This window comes from Populus euphratica, unplaced genomic scaffold, assembly GCF_000495115.2.
Source record: "Populus euphratica unplaced genomic scaffold, PopEup_1.0 scaffold3.1, whole genome shotgun sequence".
NCBI classification, from domain to species: Eukaryota; Viridiplantae; Streptophyta; class Magnoliopsida; order Malpighiales; family Salicaceae; genus Populus; species Populus euphratica.
This window is the reverse complement of record NW_011499847.1, coordinates 3,072,017-3,095,373: the sequence shown is the minus strand read 5'-3', so window position 1 is coordinate 3,095,373 and position 23,357 is coordinate 3,072,017. Positions and strand designations below refer to the sequence as shown.

Here is a 23,357-nt window from a genome sequence, read left to right as displayed (position 1 = left end):
AAATCGGTGGCCTAAATTCAGGAGGTAAAATTGAAATTTCAGGAACCAAAATCCCCATTGTCGGAGCAAAGTCTTCCCATGTTGTGTACTTTGAATTTTATTCACATATTGGCACCATAAATTATGTCGTTGGTTTTTAAGAGATATAAATTTCAGAGCTGAAACGTCTCCCCAAGAGAATTGATTTCTTAATTAAGGTGAATTTTTATAATTCGTACATTGATTCCCTAGCCTAGGATAGTGGAGTGATTGTTTTCATTATGAATTTCAAACTGATCTTGTCGGGGAAAAAAATATTTGTTTTATATATATGTATATATAATATGGATATTATTTTCTCTAGTAGAATGATTGGTTAATTTCATTAGTAAATCCCAAATCAATCTCACCAACAAAAAAATTGATGTGCTAGAAGTATTTTGAGGAAAGATTTCTAAGATTTATCATTTCTTTTTTTATAATCCAAAAATTATTTCCTTAAGTGATTGTTTAATTATATCCACTACGGATATAGGATTATTGATTGATTTTATCTGCAGCGAAGGTGTTTTTTAAGCATCCAAGGCTTTTTTTTTTTTTTTGGTGAATCATCTTTCTATTAATTTTTACTTTATCGTTGAAAATTCATAATATATATTAAGTAATATTTTAAAAAACGTGGAAAAACTACTGTAGCACTTATATATTATAATTATAATTATAATAATATAACTTATACATTATACTTATACCTATAATATAATAATGATAGTAGTATATACTAAAATATTCTGAGATGTCTTTTTTTTCTTTTTTCTTTTTTTGCTGTTTTTATTTAATTATTTTTTTCTTTTTTCTTTGTGTGTTTTTTATTTTAATAATTTTTTAATTTAGTCTATTAATGTTAAATTTTTTATTTAGTTATTAAATTTTCATGACTAGGATCCCGAGTTTGACGAGTTAACCTGATTTTTTTTTATTTTTTTTAATTAAATTTTTTCATTTAGTTTAGTTGGTTAATGTTAAATTTTTTTCTATTTAATTATCAAACTTTCACGACATGTATCCTGAGTCTGACGCGTTAACTTAATGCGATGTTTTAACCTAGTTAACCTGTTATTTTTTTCTATTTAGTTATTAAATTTTCATAACGCGAATTCCAGGTTTGACAGTTTAACCTGATTTGAATGATTAACATAGTTAATTTAATTTTTTTTTCTTCATTAGTTTTTTTCTTCCTGTCAGTTTTTTTTTTATTTTTTTTATTAACATATTTAATTATCATACTTTTATGATATAATTTTACAGTCAGACACGCATCTAAAGCTATTAGATCTAGTGTTGCAGCCAACTCATTTAAACTCAAATCATGTAAGTTTAATATTATTATTAATATTATAAATATTATTCTTATATCAAACATTACAATCAAATTAAAAACTCTTAAATGTAATTTCATAAAAACATTTAATATTTTTAATTTTTAATTTTTTTTATATAAAAAAATTAAGCTGCAATACCGTGGAGTTCATACAAGCAGTACATATTTATAAATCACTAACCAGTACATATATATAAACGTTGTTTACTTTGAAACCAGCCAGACCGGTCACCAGGTTAAAAAATGATGACGTCAACCAATTTTGGTCTCTATTTAACCAATCACTCCAGCTATACTGCATCCCCAACTTCCAAGTTTTCATGTTGCATAGGGCTATAACACTAGCACTGCTTAGCTTAAACCATCTCCCTGTCTCTCCGTCTCTTTAAGTTGTTTAGGCATAGATATCATGGCTACAGTTCAAAACACAGAAGGGGATGCCAATCCCAGCCAACCCGCATTAGATAGAAAACTTGCAGATTTTGATCCTGCGAAGAAACCAAAACGAAACAAATTTGCTTTTGCTTGTGCAAGCATAGCATCCATGACTTCAGTCTTGCTTGGTTATGGTGAGTACTTTATTTTCTCTTAAGCCGTTCCTTTTTCCAATATTATTCATTTGTTATAATACAAATGCTTTCACTGTTATTCTTCTACCTATCCTTTTTCATCACTTGGATATTTATATATATATATATATATATATATATATATCTTGCTGCAAGAAATTAAACTAGCCGTGTTAACCCTTGATGAAGAATGAAACTTAAGAAAATAAATGCTGTTAATTTTTTTTATTGCAATTGCTTTTTTGTCTTTGTGTGAATCATGCCTTGATTTTTGTATCATTATCCTAACAGCTTGTTTCCCATCATAATTTGTCATAGATATCGGAGTAATGAGTGGAGCCAACATCTACATCCAAGATGACCTTAAAATCAATGACTTGCAAGTAGCATTGCTTGTGGGAACTCTTAACATATACTCTCTTGTTGGCTCAGCCGCTGCTGGCCGGACCTCTGATCGGATTGGTCGTCGATACACAATTGTGATGGCCGGAGCCATTTTCTTTCTTGGATCTGTGCTCATGGGATTCGCCACAAATTATGCCTTTCTCATGGTTGGTCGCTTTGTGGCTGGTGTCGGTGTCGGTTATGCCCTCATGATTGCCCCTGTTTACACTGCTGAAGTCTCTCCAGCCTCTTCCCGTGGATTTCTCACCTCATTCCCAGAAGTAAGTATACATATATTTAAATACATTTTCTTTAATTTTCCAAAAAAAATTGTTGCTTTAAGACTTGTGTTTTACAATTTCTTTTAAACAAGAGAGATTAAAAATTGCAAATAAAATGGTATTCTTACTAATTTAATTTCAAATCTTGTAAGAGAGTTCTATAGTACTTTTCACAGGCATTAAGAAAAAGCATTAAATATTGTCGACTCATATATTTTTTTATTGTATTTTAAAAATAAATGCAGTTAAACAAAAAAAAAAGTGTAAATTTAATTTTTATAAAGGGATAAAATAATAAAATTTTATAATCAATTCTTGAACTTTTTGATAAAAGACATATTTTAGAACATCTAAAAAAGAGAAGGACTCTCTCTTTATGAGATATAGAATGAGTGTTTGGGTGTTTAATATGTGATTATGTACTGAAAATGGTTTCCAAGAGTAAATAATAGCCTTGAAAAGTTAATACTCTTTAAAATTCTAATAAATGCGCAAGAATCCCACTCTTAGCAATTTGAATGTTGAAAAAAACTAAAATCTGGGGATTTGATATCAACATCACCTTTGTGATTCTGTATCTTGTGCAGGTATTCATAAATAGTGGGATCTTACTAGGATATGTATCCAATTATGCTTTCTCTAAGCTCCCAACTAACCTAGGTTGGCGAATCATGCTTGGAGTTGGAGCAATTCCTTCAGTTTTCTTAGCTTTGGTTGTTTTTGGCATGCCCGAGTCTCCACGTTGGCTAGTCATGCAAGGTCGCCTTGGTGAAGCTAGGAAAGTTCTTGACAAAACCTCTGATTCTAAAGAAGAATCTCAACAAAGATTATCAGACATAAAAGAAGCTGCCGGAATCCCTCACGATTGCAACGATGATATTGTCCATGTGCAAAAGCAGAGTCACGGTGAAGGTGTTTGGAAAGAATTACTCATTTACCCCACACCTTCTGTTCGTCACATTTTGATTTGTGGGATCGGTATTCATTTCTTCCAACAAGCTTCAGGAATAGACGCGGTCGTTTTGTACAGTCCGAGGATCTTCGAAAAGGCTGGAATCACGTCATCCAACGATAAATTACTAGCAACAGTAGCCGTTGGATTCACCAAGACCGTTTTCATCCTAGTGGCCACATTCTTCCTTGATAGGATCGGACGACGCCCATTGCTTTTAAGTAGTGTTGGGGGTATGGTATTATCCCTATCAACCCTTGGATTCGGGCTGACAATGATTGATCATTCAGATGAGAAACTACCGTGGGCTGTTGCATTATCAATTGCTATGGTATTAGCTTATGTTTCTTTCTTCTCCATAGGAATGGGACCGATAACTTGGGTATATAGCTCGGAGATTTTCCCCTTAAAACTACGTGCTCAGGGTACAAGTATGGGAGTGGCGGTTAATAGAGTGACAAGCGGGGTGATATCTACAACTTTTATTTTGCTATACAAGGCCATAACTATCGGTGGATCCTTTTTCCTTTTCGCTGGAGTTGCAGCCGTGGGATGGCTGTTCTTTTATGCATGTTTGCCTGAGACACGAGGTAGAACTTTAGAGGATATGGAAGTGCTCTTTGGTCATTTTTTCAACTGGAGGTCTGCTTTAAAGGATGAGCAGAGGAAGGAAGTCAGTGGTGAAAATGGCGGTCAGATTCAGATGGGAACTAAAGCTCAAGAATAGTATTAGTGTGATAATTGTATCTTCTGCTGCTTCTTTTTTTATAAATGCTTCAGATGGTGTGCAAATTAGAAGCTTGTTTACTTTCACGCAAAAGAAAAACATAAAAAAGAAGCAGATGTTTAATGAATCAAAAAGATAATATCCTCCATAGTCTTCGTTTTAGTCCCTTTTTTTTATATATTAAATATGTTTAGCAGATAGCTAATTAGTATTTTAAAAAAAATGGCAAGGAGACACGACCCGTAAATAATTTATGGGTTTGAACTGCTTAAAACATTGGCCAGAACAAAGGACCAGTCTTGGAACTGGTGCGCATCTACTCGACAAGTGAATTATTGGAGGTGAGTTTTTCTAACGTGTGGCCTGAATCCCACGGGACAACAGTAATGATGGACGTGCATCATTGGTCGGTGAGTCGTGTGTGTGTGTGTGTGGTACACGATGTTCATCTGCTAGGAGTTGGAGTGTGCTCCTTCTTCATTGCTGTTGGGTTGTCGAGGTATATCGTCATTTTAATTTTTAATTAATTAAATATTTAAAATAAAATTAAAAAAATATTTTAAAAAATTTGAATCGACAAAGTTAATTTATTAAACAAGAATAAGGATAACTTTATAAAAATATTGAATAAGATAATAATATTAATTTTTAATAAATTTAATTTTAAATAATAAAATAAAAATAAAAATATATATATAGAGAGTTGCTTGGAGAGACCAATAGTATTCAGTTAACGTTTTTGGGGAAGGGAGGCACGGCTAGTTTGCCGGGAAGGCATGCACAACTAGTCCAATAAGGAGGGGGCACAGGGTCAATCTAGAAAGGTAGGGATAGACACCTAGATTAGAGGGACGCACAGCAACTCTACCGAGAGGGGACGCCAGATCAGTCCGAGGAGGTTAGGACACGCGTACAATCCACTAGCAAAGGGTGTGTGGCTAGTCCACCAAGAAGGATGCAATGTCAGTCCAGAGAGGTGAGGACATGCAGTCCGTCCACTAAAGGAGTGTTGCCTGTGTTTGTGGTTGTGTTTGGTTTAGAGATGTTGTTGGTTTATTTGAAAATATAATTCTTTTTAAATATAAATTATATTTTATAAAAATAAAAAAATATTTTTCATATAGATTTTTAAAAAAAATTAAACACATATCTATTCCAAACACCCTCTAGAAAGAATAGAAGATCAGTGTAGAGAGATGCGTCGTTAGTCCACCAAGAAAGGACATAAGATCGATTGGTCTAGGTCAGGACACCCGATCGATCAGTTTGGGAGGATGCTCCACCAATCTACATAAGAGGGATGTGCAGCCGGGAATGGAGAGAACCTCCTATCGGACATGACTTGGCCATGGAAACAGGGTGCATCGTACTTGTTTCGAGTTTCCCATGTGTTGGGAGGGGAGAGGTCTAGTGGCTTTTCTCGAGAAGCTTATACTTCATGTCTCATCAAGTGACAAGGCATTGCCTTCTTCTTTTTTACTTTTCTCCCTGTTCCCCCATTCTTATGCGAAAATGAAACTAGATCATGAGTGGGTGACCTCACGTCTTAGAATAAGTGGTTCCCTTTTCTTGGGTGTACCATCACTTGCAAGTTGCAACCATGGCTCCATGGAGGTTTCCTTTTCTTTATAATTTGTTTTTTTCGTGTTGTTTTATTTATTTATTATTATATAATACTTTTCATTTACGCTAAATTCACTCGACTGTGGTGAAAATGACGGGCTAGGAAAGGTGCTCTAGTTGCGGTGCTGATTTATGTACAGAATTGTTTTTAATTTGAATTCCTTCCTTCCCAGGTCTCAAAATCTCGTCCATTTGCTTCCATATTCTGGACCACTTGTGATGATGCTGACCCAAATCTATTACATAATTGATCTCTTTAAATATACCGTCGCATGATGATTTTTGTTATGAAAATATACTTATTTAGAAGAAAAATTATACATAAAATTAATAAGTGGTGAAGGTCCTCAATTCAGATGTGAGATATTTTATATAACTATAGTTTCTCTAAGCACATAGCCTTGCATTGCCATAACCATCCAACAATAGTACCCGCGATCAACTTTCGTTCTGTAAGGTTAAATCTATTTCTCTGTTCTGATGAGATAAACAATTTTTGTAATTTAAGTTTCTTTGATCTCAAGTATCAGAACGACACCGCAACAAAATCATTAGATATCCCAAATCAGTTTTTCAATCATAACTAACTGTTCATAACTACAAACAAAAAAAAGAAGAAGATGTGAAGGCGAGAAAACGTAACCGGGAAACTGTCAGCAAATACCTCGGTGATGTGTTCATAACTTAATCAGTTTCCATGGAGGTTTTAATATATTAAAAATAATTTTTTTTAATTTTTTTAAAAATATTTTTAAAATATAAAAATAAACAGGTTTTTATATGATAAATTACTTAGTCTTTTGGTAGCATGCTAGGTCTAACAGTGTATTGGTCTCAAGAGGGTATTCGGCAATAAAGCCAAAATGCTATTTGCTAATATTTTATTTATTTATTATTTATTTTTTTAGTATTTTAAAATTATTTTAATATATTTTTAAAATACATAGAGGCAAGAAACAATCCGTGTATAATAATAAAAAATGATTGGAAAAATATCAACATATAGCTTGATACTATGCTAGCTGGTTTTTTTTAAATATTATTTATTTGAAAATATAGTGAAATAATATTTTTTTTATTTTTAAAATTTTATTTTTGACATTAAACATAAAAATAATAAGAAAATATAAAAAATATAATAATTTAAAGAAACAATTTAAACTTTTTCTAAAAAGTTTTTAAATATAAAAATAAACTAACTTTTAATTTGGTAAATCACTTGGCCTTTTGGCTGACCATGACGCATTTTATTCACATGAGGTGTTTGGCAATGAAGTCAAAATGTTATTTGCTTAAAATTTAAGTTTTTTAAAAAAATTAATTTTTTTAGTTTTTTTGAATTGTTTTAATGTGTTTATGTTAAAAATAAAATTCTTAAAATAAAAAATATATCTTGATATATAATCAAATAAAAATGATTTTAAAACACAATTTTTATTAAAATCCCAGAATCAAAAAGGCCAGTCACCACAACTCGGGTGTTTTTACAGTCATCTAACAATGGGTAGGAAAAATTTTGTGATTTTTACTATTGTTCAAGGTTTGTTCTCTCCCCAAAATTTTGTCGCTTATGGCGATTCAAGTGGTTACAGTCTACGGATTCCTAATATCGTGGAGCGAACATGAAAGTTCGTCGGATGAATCGCAATTACGAGCAATATGAAAAGGATGAGAACCCATCATGAACAGAAGATAGCCCCGTGTAATAATATCTTTATTTGTCCAGCGCCAGCCACGTTATTCATGTATATAAAAATGTAAAAGCACATGTTTAATAAATAACAAACCCTAGACTGATAGTTCGGCAGTCAACACTGCGCTGGCAACAAAGAAACTCGAGGCAAGGATAAGACAGATATTGAAGGAGGTTGCTAGAGTAAAATAAGCCTACAGAGGACCGCGATACGATACAAATGTAATTTAAAAAAGTTAAATTTTTATTATTATTTTAATATACTAGTATTGAAAATAAATTATAAAAATTATAAAAAAATACACGCTCGAAAGACTCTTAGATAAATATCCTTGACTCAATTCCCGGAATGCTTCAAGGGCGAGAGTTACGAGTTTCATAGGTAATCAAATTGGCTTGTTTCTTGTACTTCCAAAGAAAGAAGCATGAATTTCAATTGTGTATAGGACCAACAAACAGTGTTTTAATATCCTTGCAAACATCATCAGGAATCCCACCGCTCGATTCTGAAAATGTTGCCGTTCTGCTAATAATATTTACTTAAGCTCTCTAAAGTGGAAAATATCTAGGAAAAAATCCACAGCTGTAAACCTAAGGAACAATTACAAAATTACAAGCAATCATGTACATTTATGATGAACTCTACGTTTTTATTTACTTCTCAATGCCTTGTTGAATGTATTGTATCAAGTCGTAGCCAGCTGTGGTCCACTTATTGTAGGCATCTGTGCACACCCGGATCATGAAGTTGGCAGCTTCACGCTCGCTCATCTCAGGATGAAATCTCTTGCGAAGATTTCCAATTGGGTCACCCCTACTGAAGCACGGTAACCCACTGTCGAGCATCAACATCACAGTGTTGATTATCCCATCCATGTAGCGACGGGCTGCTAGGTAACCCTTCACACACAAGCTGTTGACAAATTTTAGGAAACCGCACTTAGCTCTCAAAATCTGTCCATGAAAGCAGATAGAAGAGAGAAAATCCGAAAAAAAGCACCAATCTTACCGTACAAATTGGGACCAAGTTTCGCTCTTCATAACCCCAGAGGGATCTAGTAACTGAGTCATCTCATGGCTCAGCTTGAAGTGTGCACTCTCAAAGCGCATATTTCCACCAGGTGATGTTTCCAAGATGAAACCAAAATCAATGTGAACAAGCCTCCCCACGCTGCATTGGCATGAATGTCAGTGTCAGGTAGTCAGTATTTTTTTCTCAAAATCATAAAATCTAATATTAATTTCTATGTTGATTGGTGTTAGGCATGCTGGGCTCCACCCCCTCCCCAACACCCACACGCACGCCTGTTTTCCTTCATATAGTTTTGCTTGGATTTTATGTTTCTTGAACGCACTAACTTTACTCCCCAGCCATTGCAATCAACAATTACTTCCATGAAAATAGAAAAATAAAAGGATTGCGTACTTGTCAAAGAGAAGATTCCCATTGTGTCTATCCTTTGGCTGAAGTAGAAGGCTGGCAACTGCATAACCAGCACTACTAATGATAAAATTCTCGCGTGCAGCTTCAAAACTAGGAGAGCCGACAGGCCCATAATCCTGTTGAAAGATCTCATACAAACCACCATCTGTTGTTTCACCCATCTGACTTCTGCTACGTGTGTTAGGCACAACCTACGTGATTAAACATGGTTTGCAACATATAAGCATAACACATACAATTAAACAGAAGAGGCAATTTTAGGATGGTAGGTTGAACATTGCCACATCAAAAGAAAGGGAAAGGAATAATATTTTAGTAAGTCTGGTATTTAAAATTGGCTATTAGTCTTGAATTATTAAATCAACATTTCTGAGATGGCATTCCTGCTCTATATGAAGATATCTTGTTGGCACCACATTCCACTCTAAGTGGCAAACTGCACTCTTGCTCTCATTCTGCATATCGTATTGAGCTGTATTCCAGGTAACATTGCACCAGACAAGCATAGCTAAAATAATGGTTAAACACAAAATCTCACCTCTATTATACCTCTCTCCGGACCAGTTGGGAGAACACCATAAGGAAACAAGTAGAGATTAAGTCCAACTGCTTCAAATATATCTCTAAGGAGCGCTATAACTTGAAGGGCAAGAACATCCTGTCGACAATCATCTCCTACCTTCAAATGGAAAGTATCAAATAAGCCATTTATGATAAGACTGCTTAAATCAGCATCAAAACTTAAGACAGAAAAAAAATTAGTTTGTAAAAAAGATGCATTTTACTGTCACCAATGCCATCTATTTCATTCAAATTTAAAAAAATTAAGCAAGCATCGCTAAATTGTGTGATAACAAACATTACGTGGCCTGAAAGTGACAAACCTCTTTAGAGAAATCATACAACATATACTTCGTTCTTTATATGAATTTGTGAGCATCATTGTTCATAGGTGGTACATTCTATAGGGATTTCATTGGTGTAACATGTTCACAATCATACCTTGAAGATGCAAGCTTGGGGTTTTACATCATTTTGGTCCCCAAACCGATCAACCACATTAAATGTCACCATGATGGGAACTTTAGCTGCAGATTGTAAAGGTATTCCACTGTCCACCCGGATGCCCCTAACAAGCTTGCTAGGAGCAGTTGGTAAGTAAAGATCTTCTCCCTCCAATTCAATTTTCTCCAACTCTCTATTTTAGCAAGCCACATGCCAACATCAACAGCAAGATACAAACCATAAGCAGAATGAGCTTAAGCATTGAGATTAGGGGTATACCTCCGAATACCAGCTCGGCGTTCTTCCTTAGAAAGTGGATACAGAACACCAGAAATAGATGTAACTTTATCAAAAAAATCAAACTCCCTTTGAAACAAGTTGAGGGCCTTGGTGGTGAAACCATCAATAATACGCTGACGAACAACTGGCAACAGTGCTTGAAAGGAACCACTCTGTAATAAAAAAATATATAAATATAGTAGTTAAGTATGAAATGATAAGATCATGGTGGGATCGATCGATTCATACACATGCACAAATGTAGCATCTTAGGAACCACACGTGTATCCAGATATGAAAACACATCCTAGATTATAAGTGCATCAAAAAAGTAGACACATCTTGAGTGATTGAGTGTGACAAAAAAATGTAATGAATAGAGCAGGTTATGATTGCAAACCTAGTATTAATATTCACCAACCACCCCGTAACATATCTATGTACAAGCAACTACATGATCGAGCTGGTAAGTGGCAACACCGTAACACACATTTGCTGACTGCAGAAAACCTCTTTAACATATCGTGGCAAGAACACCACGCTGCTAATAAACCAGACATGACAAATACATGAATATGGTAAGAGAGGAGTGTGAGGTGGTATCTCTTAAGCCTTTCCTCTGATCTCTTTCATATCTATGAAAGGTTAAGGTAGAGCAGGATTTTCACATGAAACAAGCAACGCTTTCTAAACTGCTTTGTCTACAACTGAAATGCTCTCTGTGACATCTGTTGTATTCTACTGGGTCAAATAAACAAAATGTAATTCCAAATGAACGCATATTAACAAACTTATATCCCACTTGGGATGTAAATACCTTCCAGATAAACTATCCATGCATAAAGAGGTAATTACATTTAGCAGTTTTTGTGTCAAGAGTAAAGGATTGAATTAAGTCTAAAGTTAAGAGCTCTGTTTGACTAGAAGAAAAACTATACACACCTTTCCGGAGGCAACTTCTTTACCAGCTTCTGATGGATAGGTTTCACCCTGTCATGTATAAGAAACTAATGAATTATGCAAAGAGAAGAAAATATAAGACCATTATAAGTTAGCCATACAAGTATACGAATGTTTCCACACCTGCAGATGCCATATCAGAATATGGGCAAATATATCACTTCTCTGAGCTGCTCTGAGCAAATATCCTTCTACTAACCTCTGCAAAAATTATAAAAGTAGAAAATCAATGAATAAGAAAATACTTGTATGTTCCTGGTGGCAGTTTAAAAATCCATTCTAAAAAAAAAGGACAAGTAAAATAATCCCGTTCTCAATTCTGGCAGCTTTGTATAGTTAAATAGACCTACTGATCGAATATGCAATCAACCTGATTGTCCAGAATTATAGAAGTGTAGAAGCCAGGTTACAGTGGAGTAAGAGGGGCTTAAGGTTGAAAGAAGTGTACAAAAGGAATTTTTCCTTTTTCTGGGCAAACAAAAAAAACTTCCTATTTGATTTGCTTATCTCATGCAACATAAACCAATAGGAGCAGTAATTTTCAGGTGAGTCGGGTTAAAATTGGTTTGAGATGTCCATCCTCCACCTCACCAGACCACTCTTGAATTAAGATGAGGTTAGGGCTTCCCCAACCAAACCTGAACTAGATTATTAGCATAAGCACAAATGGTCAGGTTCATCAGATAACCCACCCCATCATCATATCGCAAAGACTGCACTAGCTGTGGCATAAAGAAAGTCACTCGCTCTGGAGGATAAGACTCCAAAACTCTAAGAACATATGCCATCACACGTGGATGCCCCTTGTATGCAGGAGTCAGGAACTCAAGTGCTTGTGTGATTGAACAAGCAGCCCAGTGAGGCAGTTGTTGCAAAAGCACTGAATCTTCATCAACAGCATTCGGGGTGACAAAATATGGCAATGCTTCAGGTATGCAGTGAAGATCCAAAATATGTGACTGCAATGGAAACACCAGAAAAATGAAGATATCATAAACTAAATTAACAATAATTGAAAGGGGGCTGGAATCACCAAAGGACAACATAAATCATTGTCATTCCAATTTTCCACCAAAGTAAAGAAGAATATCCTTCCTTGCAAATGATATTAAAAAGCAAAATTATCAGAGTTGTTTAGTGGTAAGCATAGATGGTCACCATTTTTTTCATAAAAAAAAATTTAATTGTCACATTCCATGATCACTCTTTATCAAATCAATGGTTTTTTGAACTATCAAGAGGCTCTGAGTTTTAACATCAAACCAAAACAAACACATAGAATGGCCACTTCCACCCAACTGTGCTGAGGCCATTTGAGCATGATAGGCTCAGCATGCTCCAATCCAGAATGAGAGGAGGAACACTTCTACACAAAGTACCAAAAAAGGATACATGTAAATGAAACACTACAAAAACATGAAGATATTATCAACCTTGCACTGGCGTACCTAATAAACAAGAGATGCAAACTAATTCTACTATGAATTGTTGAACTTGCCTCTGGTCATGGTTTGCTAGGTTTGTATGGCTATTAAATGATAAAAAGGTTAATCCCATGGCTGATAATTAAATGGATACTAAAAAACATAAAAAACCATGGTGTTTAAATGACATTTTAGGCTCTTGACTAAAAATTTGTATATGATATTATGATATTTTTAGGGGAAAAAAATCCTGAAGAAAACCAAAGATCTATGAACAAGAGAAGCATAAAAGAGATTCAGTAGGGGGAAAATGCATAGGTTTTGACCCAAATAAACAAAAAACAAAAGAATAAGAACAAAAAAATTATAACCAAATAAAAACAAGTTACTATAAAAATGCAGATCTAAAACACATGAAAGAAATTCAACCATAACTAGATATTGTAAACTAAGCTAAAATGTAAACAAAGCAAGTACAGCTGAATAGAAATCATCTTCTGCAACTGCAGCTCAATAAACTAAAAACATCTTTTTTTCCAATATTTATATCATTTTCACCTTTATTGTTCAAGACAATGATAGCAGATCACTTGGTGGCACAGAATAATCTCTGAATAAGCTTTTATACTTTCACCCATGGAATGACAACTGTTCATAAAGAGATGATTTTCCAAAATGAAATCATCTTCTAAACAAGAATTAAATTACAAATGTTAATCTTTATTCAGGAGTTTCATATTGTAAGCTTATGCTCCCACTAATAAAGATATGGCAAAACTACCTGAACTAGTTGAGTTACTTCAGCTTTCAAAATAATATTTGTTGGGAACCTTGAGACCAAGCATAAGGCGATCCTTGGATCCACAGAGAAGGCAGTCCTAGCATATTCAATCCATTTCTCTGAGCTGATTTTAGGCCGAGATGTATTTTCCCTTGAGATGTAAAGATAAAAGGAGTTGAGATCTTAAGAAACTAATACTATAAAATATTCAAAAATGTTGGTAGCAGAATATGAATTTATTGCATAGAATAGCAAAGATTTACTTAGAGTTAGTGGGTTGTGCCCAAACTTCAAGCCTATCAGCTTCATGCTGGCATAGCATCATAAGCAGCTGCTTCTGTTTTTCTCTTCCTGCAGCATAGTTCTCCATCTGGCCCCATACAGGGTGACACTGATCATTCTGCAATTACTTCATTTTATTAATTCCCTAATAAAATACAAAGGCAGACTCAGAGATTCAAACAACGATTGAAGCTACCCCAAAACACACACAAACAAAAAAAAAAGGGTCCTATATCAGCATCTCCACCTTTCCATATTAGGAAATCCGCAAAACATTATCCACTTTAGTTTTTATAAATCAGATCGCATGACATTAATGAGCTTGCCCATTATTAAAATTATTTGAAAAAATGGAAATCAAAGTGTTTTTGAAATGCCAAGAACTTTCACTTGAGTTGATAGATATGAAAAAAGCACATACATTTAGGACCATGTGAAAGTGAAAAAAATTGGATGTGGATCTATACAAGTATCAAAATGTGAAATAACCAATTCTTAGAACTATGCATGGCTATTGATTCCATATGCAACAAACATAATCTTACCATATCAACCAAATAAGTCCCATTCTCGTGCCCCCGACCTCTTGCATCATATTGACCATCATTAGAAATATAGTGAACAAATACGGAGAGAGATCGGGCCTCACTAATGGAAAAATTTACATTGTTTACATCAAACCATTCAGGCTCAAAAGCAAACCAACCCAAACAGGCCCTGAAACATGCACCAAACACGACTTTCAATCCTCAAATGGAACAGCAAAAAAAGCATTTAATCATCATCAATAAAGAACTTCAAAAGCAAACTGATGGTACTCCAAAGCCATCCCGATTAACTCCAAAAACATCGATTAAACAACAATGCAGTAGATAACGCCATTAACAAAGTAACTGGGAATACCATCCTCTTTCAGTGGTTTTCTAAAGCCCCAACCCCAACCCATACACACAAAAAAAGAATCAATAAATGAGACCCAATCCCCAGTCATCAAAAGATTTTCATTTTCATATTATTTCTTGTTTTCTTCTCTTATTTTCAAAAAGCAGATTTCAATGTTTAAAATTCTGTACAACTTTCTTGTTTTAGTTGCCAGGGGGCTAGGTAAACTGTCATTGAAGCATAAAGAGAATAAGCAGCAAGTTTTAATGTACAGTAAATGGAATTGACCTATAAATACGATCTTCCAGTAGTTGAAGCCCTGTTTTGAAATTCTGCAGATTGCCTTGGGAATGACATGAACAGAACTTAAGACCAAGAAGCATGATGGTGAAGAAAGTGCCAGTAGCTGCAGGATGGCGGGAAAAGTTCCAGGAAGATTTGGTTGTCCCTTGTAACAGTCGGCCAAGAAGCAAGAGTTGCTCAACACTGTTGTGTCGAACTACCTGTACAACAACAAACCACAAAATATTTTGATGGAATAAGAAAACTATTTGCTTATTGCCGTAAAACATACACAACAAGTATTCAACTCCAATGTGCAAACTCCTGCATGTGAAAACTGAATATCACCACAAAACACCTCAATCCCACCGAGAGTGCATTCCAATAAATACAAAAGAATGAACACTGATAATGTAACTGAGAGAGAGATTGACAATCATAGATAAATCCTAACCTCAAAACGGTCAATTAAAAATCCAACCCATATTTTATGCGCCATTATTTGTTCAACAGGATCAATTGCAGGCAGCGATTCAGGTTCCCCGGGGGCTAGCTGAGGTCTCAGTTTCGCAGCAGGTCCAGAGTACCTCACTTCATGCGCAAAAAGTCCTCGTTTCGTATCAATTGTCCATAACCAAGCATCCACTAGCTCTGCAAGCACAAGAGAACCAAGTTGCGGTGCAGCAGAAACCAACCAAGTCCAAATGAAAACACCAGTCTCCATTGAATCAGGTGTAGAAATATATGCTGGACACCAGCAAAGAAGACGTAGAAGTTGAGCAAAGCCTTCTACATTTGATTTTGACTCAGAAGCCTGTTACCAAACAAATAAATCAAACAGATGGAAAAAAAGGAGGGACAAGTGAAACACAAAAGTCATTCAACATTATCAGCAGGAAAATCAGTGACAAGATGGAGACCCTCATATTACCAGATTTGAGAGAAGAAATGCAGCAGCCTGGGAACATGTATCACGAAACTGTGACTTGTCCACTTCCCCACCTTTCTCTGCAATACTGACAAATTGCTGAAGAAGGAGCACAATCTTATTAAGTAGCATCTCATTAAATGAATCATCCTCAGCTGGTGGTTGTTGAGAAAACGCTCCAGTTATCAACCTTTGAAGACCACTACCAAAACCTGTTGGTGCGCCACTGGATTGAAATCCACCAATGCTGTTATACAACCTTCTCATGCCTGCAATTTCTCCAGCATGGTTGCACTTAACCGTTGCACTGACAATACCAGTGCTAAGCACCTCCAAATTGAAAGCTTCAGTCACATTCAAGTTTGCTCCTGATGCAGCTGCTGCTGCAGCCATGACTGCAGGAATATTAGCTGTTCGCATACCAGTCCAGTCATTTTTACTGGGCCCAATCCGTATCTCAGTTAAGAGAGAAACAACGTCAGTTGCAGGTTGTGTTCTCTGCCAAGTATTTGCTTTGCAAAGCTTTTCCTAAAGTGTTCGGAAACCCAAAAAAAAAGGAGCAAAAACCCATAAAAATGAGTATATTTTAATGAGAAATGGAAACTCCATAAAATAAACAAAGATCATCATTATCAACAAATACATAACTGATTGAATAGCATAAGACATTGTTTAAATGAAGCATGCCACAAGCATACAAAAGAGCATGCACAATTCTCAATAAATTGCAAGAATTATCATAAACAACTCATGTACAGCAGTTTTATCACATATATTCACACATTTAGCAAATATAGAAATCCAAATCAACTTCATCTATGATATTGTAAAACCAACCTGCAGTAGACCTTGGCTAGTGCATGGGGCATATGAAAGTGATATGCTGATCCATTCCCTGACAATCCTTTGGTACAAAGAACGAACCGACGCTATCAAAGCAGGATCATTAATAACCACAGATGGTGAGTCGTTGTGAACTGAAAATAGCAGGGAGTCTAAACAGGATGAATTCCACAAGACCTGCATACATGAATTTCCATTTCATCCACATAAGATTAGGCAAGTTGTGGATCACAGGAAAAGAAAGGAGAACAAAAAATCATGTACTGCAGACAGCATCACCAAACAACATTACCTGAGGAAACTTGTCTCTTAGCTGAGTCAACAAGTTTACAGAAATATCTCGAATGTGTTCCTCCCTCTGTGACATGCTTTTTATAAGAAAACAGGCATGGGAAAAAAGAGTCGATTCTCTAACATTGGCTTCATTGCCTGTTTCAGTTATTCGATCTTCCTGAAACCAGATCAAAGTATCAATGACGTTCACAAGGTAATGAGAGGAAGGGAAGAGAGCACAGACCAGTAAACGAACTTCATTTTACAAGGAAAGGATACCATTTCTATTTCTGCTACATGTTATTGTTTAAGAAAGCAAGAGTCCCCATGAAACAAGAAATAAAAAGTCAATGTCACACTTGAAAACCACCCTCTGCTACTATCAAATTTATTCATTTTAAACAGAGTAAGAGAAAGAAAAGGATATCACCAGTTGTGGCTCAATGAAGAGCAGTCCTGGGAGGAAGAATTATGGGGACTGTAATTGACACTTTACACAAAACATAAGGGAATGTATTGTTTTGATATTTATACCTTTAGTGCAAGAACTATGCATAAAAAGTAATCAACATTCCCTACACGAGCAGAAATACAAATGGAAGGGCATTGCTAGAAAAAAGATTTTAAATGCAATGAGAAAAAAAAATACCAGCCAGAAAACTGCTGCTTCAAATGCCCTATGAACAATAGCCATCAAACATTGGAACACAGCTGGCAGAAGATTTGGAGTTTTTAGATATTCAAAGACACAGCTGAAGGCACTTCTAGAAGCACTCAAACTATCACCACCATTAAGGATGCCACCATTGCTACTGAAACGTATTATCTCCAAAAATGCAACAGCAAGCAGATAGGTTGCCTTCACACCTGTAAAATCAAAGTGCAAACAACACACATGCTTGGGACACCAATATTAAAGCAGACTTGAAAAGAAAAAAATCAGGACCATTAACGAGGAATAATTCCACCAAATAAGGTCCCAAAACAACCAAATTTTCAAGATGACTAAAGAAAAAAGCATCAAGTTGAAAACACTTAAACAACACCAGAATCACAAATTTAAAGTGCAACAACATAGTACGCAATCTATTGAACCTGAAATTGTGCTCATAGCTGCAATATCAACTCTGCCACCAAGAGCAGCTGAAAGAGCAGATCTTTGTGTTAAAGCTGCTTTCTCATTACCACTCCCCCGACGACTGCCAGGATTGTGCAGGGCATTGAGTTCCAATTCATCTTCAAGCCATTTCACTGAGCTAACAACCTGGAGAGATATATTATTACGTCAAACTCAAATATGAGTAAAATATATAGAGAAATGACTTTCTTAAATAGTTAAAGATAGGGTGAGATGATTAAAGTTCAAGTGTAAAACAGGCCAAGTCAAAAGGCAGAATTTCTCAAGTAAAATTAAAAATAATTTAAGATCATGAGGCAACATTTTGGACTGCAAAACCATATATATCAAAAATAGGTTCTAGTTTAGAAATGAAAAGGAAATTACTTCAAGCTATATTTAATCCTTAAATGTCCAGGATAAAGATCAGCTCATCGAATGCCTTACCAACAAAATAATGATCCAAACCCAATTTCTTACAAGTCTCAGATTACCACAGTCTACAAGAGAAACAGAAGATTGGTCTTTATGTACATTTGATATTCCACATTGGCCATATGACAGAACAAGAGTCCTATTACAAGCTGATGTGGTGAGTTTCGAGTCATAAATGAAGTAACATATGCACAGAAGAAGAGAGAAATATTGATGAACCACCAGCCTCCCTAATTTGATCAAACAGCAACCATTCATCAGCCTCATAAGCCACCCCCCCCCGCCAAAAATGACAAAACAAAAGTCTTATTATAAGCCGACATGATAAGGTTCAAGTCATAAAAGAAGTAACATATGCACAGAAGATGGAAATGCTGACGGACCACCAACCTCCCTAATTTGATCAAATAGCAACCCCATTCATCGGGGCTTTTCCTAATAAGCCAACCCCCCAACCCCCTAAAAAAATAATAAATAAAAAAGCAAAACTTAAACCATTTCTTGATCATTGATATTGTTTTTAGAGACATAAGATTGGTGTATCTACCAATGTCATACAATGTTGTTGTAATTCAGGTACATTTTGCTATAATTACAATTTATTTCAGAAAAAGATTAATTACAAAAGTAGCCTACCTTTTTTTCCTTAACCAACTAAATCATGTCAGGGACAAAAAAATATAAAACTGATTAACTGAGAGTGTAACGTATGCATTCCAGAACAGCAACTGTTGCAGCCCTTATAAAATTAAACAAACTAATCGCTAACAAGTTAATGGCATTTGGCACAATTTCAGAGAAATCAGGAAAGAAATTATCAAGTAAATAAGATGCCATCATGCAAGAACCATTTGCAATCAACTTACAAGGGGAGGAGTCCCTTGAGCAATTCGCTGAACAGCAGATGACCACTGTGCATTCCACATGTATGGTCCACCCACTGCTTGAAAAGCAATTGTGCCCATGCTTCCCACACTGTTCAGTGTAGTTGAAACTGACTTTGTTGGTTGTTGAATTTTCTGAATTGGAGGTGCTAGACCAAAAAGAGCAACATAGAACCACAGGTTGCGGAACAATTTCAAGAGTGATGGTTCCACATCCACAGCGGGATCAAAATCAGAGCATATTTCAGCAACAGCAGAAAGCAGAGGCCCTAGAAAATCTGCTCCACTCCTGCAACAATTGGGGTATCAGACAGAACAACACCAGAAACACAACACAGTGAGGGGGGGAAATGGCTATTGCAAGCAGATAAAACAAGAGATTACACGTAAAGGAAAAGATATATACCTTCCACTTTTGGATTCAGCAGCCAGGCCTACATCTGAGCACAGAGATAGCAAACGATGACGATAGTCTGAGCGTAACTTCATATTTTTAAGCCCACTAGCAATCAAAAGAAATCCTGCAGGAAGAGTCTAGAATGTGATGGAACTAGTGAGCCACCATTTGACAAGATAAACCATCAACCATCTTAAAGGTATTTTGTATGACTGGTCATTGTAAACAATGCATACCTCAACACGTTCTGTGGTGGCTTCTGGTGCCAATGTTTTGCTTTCAGCAGACCCTACACTTGACAATTTACTTAAGTAACTTCTTGTCATTAGAACAACTGTCTCCCGATACGACTTCTCAAAACCTAAACCTGCGATGCGAGAAACAGCATCGAGAAGCTGCAAGAAGTTAAGGGAGAAAGAAGTTAGAGAATGTGCCAAATAGATTGAGATGCAACATAGTACATTGCAATTTGAAATGACCACCAATAGAAAGGAAAAAATGTGTGAGAAAATCAAATCTATATCAGATACTAGATTGGTCCAAAGACAAAGATTCCCTACTCGAAGTCGCAATAAACCAGGAGTTGAAGCTTCGCCCTCTTCCAAGCTTTCAATAAAAAGTGGCAAAATCATGTCTACCACTTCAGACTTGTTAACGGAAACAGTCAAATCAGCAAGCAAGCGAATAACATTAAGCTGCACAGCAGGAACTCCCTGCTTTTCCTTGTCAACCTGGAAATCAGCACAACTAGTAAACGGGGAATGAAATAGAACCAGGGATCAAAAAAAATTGGAAACCATGAGCTGGTGCAGAAAGGATTCCATGATTAAATGGTTATAACCCTGGTTAGTAAACAACTTTTGCTACTTTTGTTATAACCTCTAGCGAAAAAAAGGATGAACCATTTGACATTCCCATCCATGGGGAGTATAAGAAAAACTAACAAGTTATCCATCCCAGATTAATTTGAAAGCACCTTTGTTAACAATGTTGACAAGCAGACAGACACACCAACAAAATTCTGTATGTGATCTGTATATCATAGTTATGAATGTATCAGAGCGTGTTGCTCTCAATATAAACCAACCTGTTCATCATAATCAATTCGTTCGCGTATACTGGAGGCCAATCCAGAGATAAACGTGTCCACAGGAGCCCGATCCTTTGTCCAGCCAGATTCAATTATCTGACAGCTTGTCTTCATGACAGTCTCAAACATTGCTCCCTGACTGCCACCCCAAGTATCAGCCTGTTACAATTGTAATGAACATCTTTACAGACCATAGAGCATGCTTGTATATGCCAACTGAAATCTATCAATAACACATACCTGTGCACAGGCAGTCAGCACAAGTGGCTTAAGGCGAATGAGCAAGACACGCATTGGCTGACCCCCCCTAGTGACAGCAATTTGTGCAATCCCACCAAGCAATGAACTAAGCAGCTCTTCACAGTTTTTCAACTTCCGCCACACTGAGAGCAAACAGGCTTCTGCAGCATCTATCAACAATGCCAGAGTCTCAAGCACCAACCTCTTGGATGTCTTGCCATCCACATCAAGAGATGCAAGACTCTGAACTTTCATCCTGGCTGCAGCTTGATAGACGGAAAGTTTTGCATTGACTCTTGCTTTTAAAAGCTGTCCCTGTTCATTACAGTCCCGTCTCCGTATCTGCCAACATAACCAACTTTCCCTTATCAACCAGTATATTCAACATTTCTTTTCCTGCTACAGTAAGAGGTCCCATGCACGTTCACTTAATTACACTCACACACACACACAGATGTACTCACACAAATATAAATGCACGAACATAAAACGAGCCCAGATATTTACATACCCACATACATGAACATATATATACATTGAGAGAGGCCATAACCAATTTCCAATTTCAAACTTTACTGTATCAAGTTCAAATTCCATGGTTTCTCCTGAGAGATACCTCTTAGGTAAAAATGTAACAGCAAATCCAAAATCAAGTTAACATAGAAGCACGATAGCTTCAAACACATGACCGATAAATAACCAAATAAAAAATCCATGGTTAGATTTTTCCTGTGCACTAGAAGCACCTTCATACACTTCTACCTTTGCCATTACTAAGTTTCCCTTACATGCCCGTTTCCTCAATGAGTCCATCTATTTTTCATCTGAAATACATTAAGAACCGTTCACAAACACAGAGAGTAGTGTGGTGGTGGTGGTGAAAACAGCAGCAGCTGCTGCTGCATTTACCTTCAAAAATGCAGACAGAGATTGAAGTTGCTTCTTAGCAATGAACCTAACTAGCTCCAAAAGCTTGCTATCTATCTTGACACAATCCAAAACATGTCCAATCAACTTGTACGCAATCTCTTGCTTCTCCAATCCCTCCGCACTCTCTTCCTCAAATGAAGCCACTTGTAGCCTGCTCAATCCCCCACTTCCATCAAATCCCACCCCCGTTGACTCCAAACCACTCTTCCACGTAACTCCACTCCCATTCACCACCACTGTCGTTGATGCACTCGACGAAGACAGTGTCATATGACTCAAATCATTCACCGTAATCGAAATCTCATTATTGGCATCGTGGCTACTATTATGTTGTTTCACATTATTACTCAATGGCGAACTTTGTGAGGATGACGTTCCAGAGTTCATCCCAATTCGCTCACTAGGTGACGATGGCACCAGTACGGGCACATTAAACTGATCTAAAAGGCACGTGATCAACTTCTCCCCATCTTCCGGCAAAATCGGAACAAAATTCTCTGTTAACGCAATTAAAAAAACCCTAGAAATCGCCGAGCTGGCCAAATTTTCACCGGCATTGTTCCCAATCGCAGCCATAACAACTTCTCCAACAAATCCGGCAACATCCTCGGAGAAACCCGGATCCAATTCGGCCGACTTTGACACGTAAGCCAAGAAGTCGGTAAAAAAAGACGCGATCGAGTAGGTAGAGAAGGATTGTGGCCAGAAGGAAGGATTAAACGACGTCGGGATTGAGCGGAAGAAAGCAAGGATTAGTGATTTTGGACGGTTATCGGTGTGGTCGAGGGTTATGGAGAGGAATCGAGAAACTGCGAGGATTGCATTGATTTGTGAGTGAGAAACCCTGGGCGATCCGGTTAAGAGAGACTCTGGTTGAGGACAGCGATTGCATAGCCAGGTCAATTTATCAGCGAATTGTGCAGGATTTTGTGAGATTAGATCACAGAGCTCTATTAATGACTCCATTGTCAGATAAATGGAGAATTGAATTGATGGATTTTTGTTTGATTTAGAGAAACATGCTTTGTTTGATTCTGAATGCGAGGGTGAGGGTGGAGAGAGCAAATGTGTGTGTTTTTAAGGTATAATTTTGTTTCTAGGGTTTACAGGGAGGAAGGAAATGGAGTGATGGGTGAGAGGGAAGGGAGGAAATGGAGAGGTGAGGCTGCTGTTAGTTTTGTTTCCTCTTATTGTATTTGCTTTTGCTGCCATTGTTTCTCTTTCATCTTTTTTTTTGTCTCTCTCTCTTCCCCCTTCTCTCTGTTTGTGGATGTTCCGTTTTATCGGACAAA

The 23,357-nt window shown here is 36.4% G+C and overlaps 2 protein-coding genes across 2 annotated transcripts; one reads left to right on the top strand and one right to left on the bottom strand.

Annotated features, from left to right (window-relative positions):
* Positions 1–1,650: 1,650 nt before the first annotated feature.
* LOC105142722 (polyol transporter 5-like) lies at positions 1,651–4,435 on the top strand. Its single transcript, XM_011050485.1, has 3 exons — positions 1,651–1,929; positions 2,248–2,594; positions 3,182–4,435. Exons 1-3 carry the CDS (start codon positions 1,770–1,772, stop codon positions 4,271–4,273), a joined length of 1,599 nt encoding a protein of 532 aa, XP_011048787.1. The 5' UTR covers positions 1,651–1,769; the 3' UTR covers positions 4,274–4,435.
* Positions 4,436–7,972: 3,537 nt separating this feature from the next.
* LOC105142712 (phosphatidylinositol 4-kinase alpha 1-like) lies at positions 7,973–23,315 on the bottom strand. Its single transcript, XM_011050478.1, has 26 exons — positions 22,045–23,315; positions 21,136–21,477; positions 20,893–21,054; positions 20,366–20,536; positions 20,042–20,200; positions 19,815–19,942; positions 19,391–19,697; positions 18,068–18,236; positions 17,622–17,839; positions 16,992–17,150; positions 16,694–16,876; positions 15,860–16,384; positions 15,383–15,742; positions 14,935–15,149; positions 14,310–14,481; positions 13,746–13,882; positions 13,483–13,633; positions 11,970–12,236; positions 11,401–11,478; positions 11,260–11,307; positions 10,318–10,490; positions 10,036–10,231; positions 9,572–9,712; positions 9,016–9,224; positions 8,599–8,760; positions 7,973–8,502 (listed from the first exon to the last, which is right to left on the bottom strand). Exons 1-26 carry the CDS (start codon positions 23,029–23,031, stop codon positions 8,244–8,246), a joined length of 6,078 nt encoding a protein of 2,025 aa, XP_011048780.1. The 5' UTR covers positions 23,032–23,315; the 3' UTR covers positions 7,973–8,243.
* Between the last annotated feature and the right edge of the window lie 42 nt (positions 23,316–23,357).

Bases quoted from the DNA above. Each gene is read 5' to 3' on its own strand.
- LOC105142712 (XM_011050478.1), bottom strand. From the start codon at position 23,031: ATGGAGTCATTAATAGAGCTCTGTGATCTAATCTCACAAAATCCTGCA. The intron at 17,840-18,067 runs GTTCAATAGATT...TTGATTTTACAG, and splicing joins AGCTATGAGCACAATTTCAG to GTGTGAAGGCAACCTATCTG. The intron at 15,743-15,859 runs GTAATATGAGGG...GTTTGGTAACAG, and splicing joins CATTTCTTCTCTCAAATCTG to GCTTCTGAGTCAAAATCAAA.
- LOC105142722 (XM_011050485.1), top strand. From the start codon at position 1,770: ATGGCTACAGTTCAAAACACAGAAGGGGATGCCAATCCCAGCCAACCC. The intron at 1,930-2,247 runs GTGAGTACTTTA...AATTTGTCATAG, and splicing joins TTCAGTCTTGCTTGGTTATG to ATATCGGAGTAATGAGTGGA. The intron at 2,595-3,181 runs GTAAGTATACAT...TATCTTGTGCAG, and splicing joins TTCTCACCTCATTCCCAGAA to GTATTCATAAATAGTGGGAT.